The 8,604-nt window shown below is 49.2% G+C and overlaps 1 protein-coding gene across 1 annotated transcript; it reads right to left on the bottom strand.

The window, feature by feature from the left end:
- Positions 1-327: 327 nt before the first annotated feature.
- KRT84 (keratin 84) lies at positions 328-7,124 on the bottom strand. The gene is made up of 9 exons (NM_001192335.1): positions 6,603-7,124; positions 5,189-5,397; positions 4,525-4,585; positions 3,963-4,058; positions 2,875-3,039; positions 2,632-2,757; positions 1,913-2,133; positions 1,453-1,484; positions 328-677 (listed from the first exon to the last, which is right to left on the bottom strand). The coding sequence occupies exons 1-9, from the start codon at positions 7,122-7,124 to the stop codon at positions 328-330; spliced, it is 1,782 nt and encodes a 593-aa protein (NP_001179264.1).
- Positions 7,125-8,604: the final 1,480 nt, after the last annotated feature.

The following is an 8,604-nucleotide window of genomic DNA, read 5'->3' as shown; positions in this document are numbered from 1 at the left end:
TTCTTTCTGGCATTGAACTGGTCCATTTCTCCCCCAACATACTGGTTTTTGTACTTTCTTTAGGCTGTTGGGCTGGGTGGTGAGGAGTGACCCAAAGTTAGGAAACTGGGAGTCAGGGAGAAAGCCAGTCCTTTGGGGCCTGTGGATGGAGCATCTAAGGGGTGTAAAAAATCCCCCCAAAGGACAGAGACCAGGCAGAGCAGCCCGTGGCTTCCCCGCAGGAGGGGTATCTAGAGCACCCTCCAGCCTGACTCAGGGCACCCTGGGGACAGAAGCAGAAGGCGTGGAGATGGTTCTTCTGAGAGCGGTGGCTGGCCAGCACTTCTCTCAGTGCTTGGTCCGGTGGGAGGTGGTGGTGGACACGAAGCGGACGGTGGAACTGCGGCTGCTACGGCCGCCACTGCAGCTGCTGAAGCCGCCCTCGGTGGGCAGTGGGCAGGGGACGCTGGGAGCGCAGACTTCGCCCACCAGCACCGAGCCCCCTCGGGAGCCAGCGCCCAGCAGGTCCCCACCGCCCACGACCCGGGCCCCGCCGACGCTGGAGCTGCAGAAGCCGCTGGACCGGATGTTGCTGCTGCTGCCGCTTCCGGAGATGATGACCCCGCCACGGCAGAGGCTGGAGCTGCTGTACAGGGACTCGGGCCCGCACACCAGGCCGCCCCGGGAGCTACTCACCGCTGCAGAAGGAAGAAACCCTCAGAGAGGCTGCCTCACCCTCCACGCTCGGAGAGGACAGACAGAAGTGGCCTGGGCCCCAGGGGTTCCTACTATCTACGTAGTCAATACCCACTTTTCCGTCCTTTTGCCTGGGTGACTCAAAGGTTGTGACTTCACTAAAGTCCAAATGGACTTTGACTTTAGTGGAGTCACTAAAGTGACTAAAATGGAACATTTGGACTAAAATGGAAGAGTTCAGCCAGTTCCCCAGGTGTTGGCATACAGCGGTAAGTCCACTGTTATTTATATATGGCCAAAGTCTGGTTGGGTTGTGTGAGGGTGCTGGTGAGCTGAATTATCCAGTAGCCTCCATAATAAAGCCACAGGGCTTCTTCCAGTTACATCTTGCCCCTTGGAAATCTCCACATTGCCCACCCCTAAAGAGGGCCTGTTTTCAGTTCCTCCTGACTCACTAAATGGCTGTGCTCTCTAGCCCTCTAGTCTCCACTGGACACACCTCCATGACCCAGGTCTCTAGTCTGATTAAGCTTTACTTAGCTCAACCCCAATTGGTGACTGATTGCTTAGCTCTGGGGAGGCAGGCGCTGGGCATGTCTTAATACCTAAGTCAGCTAAGGATGTTCTCAGTCCAAGGGCCAGATGATCCCTGCTCCTCTGGCTGTCATGGCCAGTCCAGCCATGGGCTCCTGACCACAATGTGGGCTTGAGTTTAAAGGAAATTTGAAGGGTTCTAGGAGAGACATGTGTGAAGAAGAAGAAACTGAAGGGTCTTACCTATGTCTACTGGTCCAACACCTTCACAGATCCTGAAAAGAGAAAGAAGCAAGTCAGTTCACAACCATGTTGTTCTCTGAAAACCTCCCTGCTATGAGAGGGCTTTTTTGGCTGTGTGGACAGTGGTTCTCACCCATGTCTGCATAAGCATCTGGGGAGTTTTTAAAACTCACATGTCCCTAAACCCTCCACAACTATTGAAGCAAAATATTTGAGAGAATGTCTTCTTTTTCTTTTTTTAAACAAGCTAACCAATCAAGCAGAACTCTCTATGATTTGATGCAGTCTGTCTACAAGCTTGCACTTAGAGGCACAAGAACTAGAGGCATCTTCTAAACCCCTGCCAAGGGCAATCCAATGAGGTTTGTAGGAAAAATTGTTCCTGGTTCCTTCCCCCACTTAGACTTTCTTGAAGCTAGAAGTCTGACCTCACTCCAGTTGCTGCACTGAGAGCACTCACCGGATCTCCTCGCCTTCCAGCAGGCGCCTGTAGGTAGCAATCTCGATGTCCAGGGCCAGCTTGACATTCATGAGCTCCTGGTACTCCTTCAGCTGCCGTGCCATATCTTGCTTGGCTTGCTGCAGCGCACCCTCCAGTTCCGCCAGCTTGCATTTGGCATCATTGAGGGCAGCTTCTCCCTGCTGCTCGGCCTCAGCCACGGCGGCCTCCAGCTTGCAGCGCTGTGGGGAGGGCAGTTTGAAGATGGGCTCTGGCAGGAACTAGGGGATCCTCAGGTTGGGCTAGAAACACTGCCCCTGTCTGTGGGGACACAGCCTGGTGCCAAGCCAGGAACGGAGCCCATGGAGGGGCTTGTCATCCTGTAGTTTGATGTCGCCAGGGAGTGGAACATTGCTTTTCTGCCATTTTCATCCTCACTGATTTTGCACTTACTGATTTCTGTTGCTCTTAAGACCCAGGAGGTCCAGAGAATAAAGCCATTCTTTTTGCTTGCCTGCCCCTTTAAGTGAGCCCAAGAACTTTCCTTGTACATTTTCGGAGATTAAGAGTCTCTCCTTTCCTTCCACATTTTCCTTCTCCAGGAAGTCTTCTGGGACTAATTCTTCCCATCCCTCTGTTTCTGGGTCCCAGTTGCCTCCCCCACGTCATCCACCTTGGGCTCCCCAAAGCTTGGGGCTCTGCCTGTGTTCCTTATGGGGCTTTCTTTTTCCTTTGCCCACCTGAGCCTTGGCATGCTCGATCTCTGCCTTCAGCCTCTGGATCAGCCGGTTCAGCTCATTCATCTCATCCCGAGTGTTGCGCAGGTTGTCACAGTGCTGGCCAGCTGTCACTCGCATCTCCTCGTACTAGGGGTTGGTGGGAGAAAGGGATGATTCGAAGATTGGGTCAAGATCACAACCCACTTTGTCATCTTTGTCATCCCAGGGCTGCCTGCACCCCTTCCCCATCACCCTCCTGCCCACCTTGGTCTGGTACCAGGCCTCCGCATCAGCTCGACTGCGTCTTGCGATCTCTTCATACTGGGCTTTGATATCGGCGATGATCCCGTCAACATTCAAGTCCCGGCTGTTGTCCATCTTCACAATGACTGATGTCTCTGAGATGTGTGACTGTAGTAACTGGATTTCCTGTGTTGGAAGATAAGTGAGACAGATGGACTGACTCCCATCAATGGGTCCCAGCAATGGCCGGGGCTTTGTCACAGGGTCCCCAGAACTTAGAGTCAGGAGACAGAGCATTGCTTATTTCTTCAGGGCAAAGCAACAGAGCAGATCATGCAAACTGAGGGCAAAGAAGAGGAGGTGACCCCAAACCATTTCAGCTTGACTTTAAACCCTTGTTGTATACTAGGAGACATCCCTTCAACACCCTAACTTGTTTAGGTGACTAGTAAAACTGGGCGGGGGGCGCTAAGGATTTGTGGAGGGGAGTAAGAACCATGATAAAGCTTAAACATTTCTTTGGTTTAGCCACACAGTGACTGTGCCAGTCGTGGATCATTGAGAGCTGACGACGTTTTAGAACATGATGATCCAGGAGTTCCTGTATCCCAGGTCCTTAAGAGACTTGGCAGTGGGGATGGGCGAGGGCTGAGAACTGGTCTGCAAGGCAATGGCCTCAAAGGGAGATTTCTTCAGCCTTTCTACTCAGAGCCAGACATTCAGTTCTGAAATTAGGTCTATCCCAGACCAAAAAGACCTTATGAAGCAAAAGATAGCTAGTTCATTTGACTAATTAGGTAACACATCTTACATGTCCCAGCAAGTCAGTTTTCCAGTCTTCTCATCAGGAGATAGAAGTGACATTCCTAGACCCAAACCTTTCCTGGCCATCAGTAGATTGGCCAAGAAGGAGTTGATTCATAGACCTGAGTCAGGCTCCCCTTACCTTCTCCACTTGTATATTTATCAGCATTTACAGAATATAGATTTGATGGGAAGAAAGATGTATGATACCAAATATTAGAAAATACACTAGTCCAATGAATCCCCCAGGGAGTCCAGGCCACACAATGATCTCCTTGGATGGCTCAGAGGGGATGAGCCCTTACCGCCTCATACAGGGTTTTCAGGAAGTCGATTTCCTGAATTAGGGTATCCACATTGGCCTCTAGATCAGCCTTGCTTAAGAACGCTGTATCCACATCCTGCATCAAAGAGAGAAGAATAAAATGCTCATTATCTGTGTACTGTTTAACCTCCCCACCTTGGCAGGGTCTGGAGATGGCTGGGAAGATCAGACTAATCTCCACAGGGGCAGGCCAAGTGGGAGAGGTGGGAGAGTCATGGGGTGGAAATACAGCTTAATGACTCTTGTTCTCCCTTGGGCAACGTCAAACCCCCAGGGATGCTGGACCTTTCTCGATGCTTATTTAGAGGCAAGAAGAATCTGGATAATCCAAGACTCCTAAAATGTCATCTCTTCAAACCTCTCTTCTCATGAAGACCTTAAGTCATTGGAGACCAAATCAGAACTTCGAAGGGAAGCAGTTGTGGCCTTCGGGGGTCCACTGTGTGTGAGTAGTCACAGGGCTGCCCGGGCAGCATCCTGGGATGTGGAAAACATTTGTCTGTCTGGAGGGAAAGTCTGCCTGTACCTGTTATTCTCCTTACCTTCTTCAGAGCCACGAACTCATTCTCAGCACTGGCCCGAAGACCCACTTCCTCTTCATACCTGAGTGGTAAAGATGAAGAGGGTGCGTTCTCCCCGTGAACCCAGAGCTGATTACTCCCAGCTCCCCAGTTATCACCTTTTATGACCTCTCTTGCCCCAGCCAGGAGCCTGGCTCCCTGTTTCCATCCTCATGTTCTCCACTCTGCCCCATCTTTAAGACCTTTTAGACTTTGGTTTCTCCAAATCCCTTTTACTTTCTCAAATTGGGTGTGGGATCTGAAAATCTGAACCTTGGCTGTGGTTCTCTGCTGGAAATGCCTTAGGGTCACTGCACTTGACCTTAGAGGAAGTAGCATCCTGCTTGTGGCTGGACCTGGGCACTGTTTACAGAACCAGGGGTTTCCTTTTTCTGGGGTCAACTCACCCATGTGCACAGGCAGGATTAGGGACAGACTGTGCCCAATCCCAGGTCTCTTTATTCCTCAGGACCCGAAGGGGCCTCACCTTCCCGTACATATCACTGCCCTGCTCCTGTCTCCAGGCTGGGAATTGAAACCAGCATTCAACTCTGATCCTTCCAGGGGCTCCAATCTGAGCTTGGCTGCTGCACTGGGGACCAGCCCTATGCCCGTCTTTGGTCCATATGGTCCAGATGCCACTCACTTCTTCTTGAAACCCTCAAGGACATCCTGCATGTGGTTCCTCTCAGCCTCCAACCGGGCCTGATCACTGTTCACTACATCCAGCTGCCTGCGTAGGTTGGTGATGTAGTTCTCGAAGAGGGGCTCCAGGTTGCTCTTGGCACATTTCTGCTCTTGGAGGAAGTTCCACTTTGTCTCTAGGAGCTTATTCTGCTGTTCCAGGAACCGCACCTAAATCCACAGAGGCAAGGACATGGCAATTGAGTGCTCAATATGATCACCTATGTATGGACTAGTTGCTCATATGGTCAGAGGTGACAACCTCGTGGTGACCATTGTTCCCTTTTTTGTTTGACTTTCAGTCCTTCAAACTCAGAAGCATCTGGCAGAGCAGGTCTGGGACTCCTCCTCACACCAGGCTGAGCTACAAACAGAAGCTTTGAAACCAAAATCTTCAACCATTTCCCCTTTAACACTCAGAGAGGGGAGGGCCAGCTCACTGGGAATTCAGAAATCGATTCTACCTGAGCCGAGTTGGCCTACATCTGAAAACCAATGTCAGTTATCTCTGGCAGGGAATGAAGAACAGAGTAAAGTATATTTGGGCTGGGATGTGGCTTTAGGAGGTGGGAACTCTCAGGTCGTAGGTCATACCCATCACCCTAAATATTCCATCAGCTGAGACTTACAGAGCTGGAGGAGAATGCAGAGACCATTTACTCCAACCCCTCATTTCACATGAAATGAAGCTCACAGAGGTAAGTTTACAATCTCAGGCACAATCAGAGAATCCCCACTTCATGGAGACATAAATCCCCGCTTCTGGGATGTCAGTTCCACCTCTTTGTTCCTCTCATCAACCTGAAGATCAGTGACCACTAGTGATCATTCCCTACTCAATCTAGGCGACTTGGCTGAATCTGGATATCCCTCTTGGGGGGAGGGGTATGAATTCCTTGTTTTGTATAAATTTTGTACAAATTACTCAACTCCATTCTCCATTTCTTTAAGCCTGAACAGGTGTGGCCACTCATCCTCAGAAACCATGAAAACTTCAAAGAGAGCATGAGGATATCAAAGGACAAAATCTTTTAAACCTGTCCCAGCCAACACCTGGCGGAGGTGTTCGTGTTTCTAACCTGTTTGGAAGATATTTCTGAATGACTAGGTTGTTCAGATCCCTTTAGGCATCTAGTCAGTGGCTGGATGTTCCACCACCACCGTCAATCTCTCCCTCCATGTAGTGCTTCCTCAGGCTCATCCTTGCTCTGCAGCAGAGTGACCCAGAAATCGTACTGCATACCTTTGGTTGATCCCAAAGGATGTGGGGTCAAGATCTGTGTCCTGGGTCTAGAGCAGCTCTTCCTAAGGGAAAGTAACCCCAGTGCATTTAGCTCTCATCATCCCAGACCCAGAGGCTGAGCTGTCTCAAGTACCTTGTCAATGAAGGAGGCAAATTTGTTGTTGAGGGTCTTGATTTGCTCCTTCTCATCCCTCTTCACTCTCTGGGCATTGGGGTCAATCTCCAGGTTGAGCGGGGTCAGGAGGCTCTGGTTAACAGTCACTGCTGTGATGGATGGGGCTGCTGGCCCTCCAATTCCTCCAACTCGGTAGCCAAAGCCAGGGTTGCAGAAGCCATAGCCAAGACCACTTCTGGCTCCAAACCCCAGGCCAACACAACTGCCGACCCCAAACCCTAGACCAGCACCACTCCCATCACCGAAGCCAACTCCATAGCAGCTGGGTCGAGGGCACACAGCTGCTATCCGGGGTGAGCATGATCCAAAGCTGATGACGCTCCGACTGCCAAAGCTGCTAAGACCCCGGAAGCTGGGCCCACTCCTGCAGGAGACAGAGCTGGCCCGGAAGCGGTTCAGGTTCTGAGGTGTCACTGCTGAGCAAGAGCTGAAGTTGCCCACACAGCGACCAGAGCTGACTCTGTAGGAGCGGCAAGACATGATGGTGTCCTGGGCAAGAGCAGAGCAGCAACTGCAGAGCGGGGAGAGCTGGAGCTGAGAGTCCTCTGGGGCTAGTGGATCCCTCTCACCCCTTTTATGTGTGTGGGGATCTGAGGATTGGTCCCATAAAAGTGAAAAAAGCCATTTGGAAGCATTTATGAGCTTGGGTAGTTAGCAGAAACTCTCTATGCCTGTAACCTCCTTCACAGTGAACTAATCTCAGACACACCTATTCCCCTCAGAATCAGAGCCATAACGTCAAACCTATAAACATTAAAAACACATAAACACATAAACATTATTGTCCTATTTTTCCCGCAGGTCCACCATAATTGCCATTATGGGGACATTAATTTTCTTTGGTCTTAAATCCAATAGACTTTCCATTGCAAGTGCGGCTAACCACCAGAAAGTTAGACTGGTAACAGCTCCAGCAAGAGGCTTGCAAGGAATGCAGCTACACAGATAACCCCTAAATAGATGAGGAGTGTATAGAAGAGAGGCAGGGTCTTCATAGCTCTGAGTAAGAAATGATATGGTGAGAATACAGTTTACTGCATGCTGTAGATGGATTAAGCAGTCCAAAACCCTTTTGCAGTGTTTCATCTATCTTCTGTAATCTGATTTGACTGTTCACATAAGAATTGAATCATCAGTGAAGCTCATCTGGGTTAATGTAATACATGTCTGATTTGAGACTCTCAAAGGACATTCATTCATTCATTCAGCAATTACCAAATACTCTATCTCAGGTAATGTGCTTGGTGCGGAGGTATAGAGATAAAAAAGATGGTTTCTGTATTCCTGCTGGTGTGGGGAGATTATCTTGAAGACTTCCACCAACCAATAGTTTTGTGACATAATTTGAGGCCAAAACATGCCGATGATTTGGCCATGTATCTGTGTGAAAAGTTAACCACATGATTTTGAACCCCTAAAATACACATTAGGGATATCTGTAATAGTACCTATGTGGATTCCTTGCATTATAGATGGAGAGACAAATGTTGACCTTTTCTGTTCTAGAAAGTGGCATGATTTGTCCTGCTTGTCTGGGTCTGAGGGAACTTGTGCTTGCTTGGATGCTTACTCAGGATTCTATCCATACTTTGGAAGGGAATATGAGCTTTTGAATAGAGTCATCCATCTCAGGTCTTCACTATTTCCTTCCTTCTGGTCTCTATACCTTTTATTTCTTTTTCTTGTCTTACTGTATTAGCTAGGATACCCAGTATGATGTTGAAAAGCAGTGGTGAGAGAGGGCATCTTTGCCTTATTCCTGATTTTTGGTGGAAAAGCTTCAAGTTTCTCACAGTTAAGTACAATGTTAGTTGTAGGTTTTCTGCATATATAAATTTTTTATCAAGTTGAAGATGTTTCCGTCTGTTTCTAGATTACCACTGTACTCCATAGATCCAGGTATCAGGTGCATGTCTCAAAGGGAGAAGTAGAAAATAATAATAACACAGTAGTTCTTGTG

The sequence above is a fragment of the Bos taurus genome, chromosome 5, assembly GCF_002263795.3.
Source record: "Bos taurus isolate L1 Dominette 01449 registration number 42190680 breed Hereford chromosome 5, ARS-UCD2.0, whole genome shotgun sequence".
In the NCBI taxonomy this organism is placed as follows: Eukaryota; Metazoa; Chordata; class Mammalia; order Artiodactyla; family Bovidae; genus Bos; species Bos taurus.
The sequence above is the reverse complement of the archived record's forward strand: the minus strand, read 5'-3'. Positions and strand labels throughout refer to the sequence as shown.

What these genes read in the sequence shown, in the direction of transcription:
- KRT84 (NM_001192335.1), bottom strand. Translation starts at nt 7,124, where the DNA reads ATGTCTTGCCGCTCCTACAGAGTCAGCTCTGGTCGCTGTGTGGGCAAC. An exon ending in CTTGAGGGTTTCAAGAAGAA is followed by an intron (nt 4,586 to 5,188) that starts GTGAGTGGCATC and finishes TTTACCACTCAG; the next exon opens with GTATGAAGAGGAAGTGGGTC. An exon ending in CTGGAAGGCGAGGAGATCCG is followed by an intron (nt 1,485 to 1,912) that starts GTGAGTGCTCTC and finishes TTCTCTTTTCAG; the next exon opens with GATCTGTGAAGGTGTTGGAC.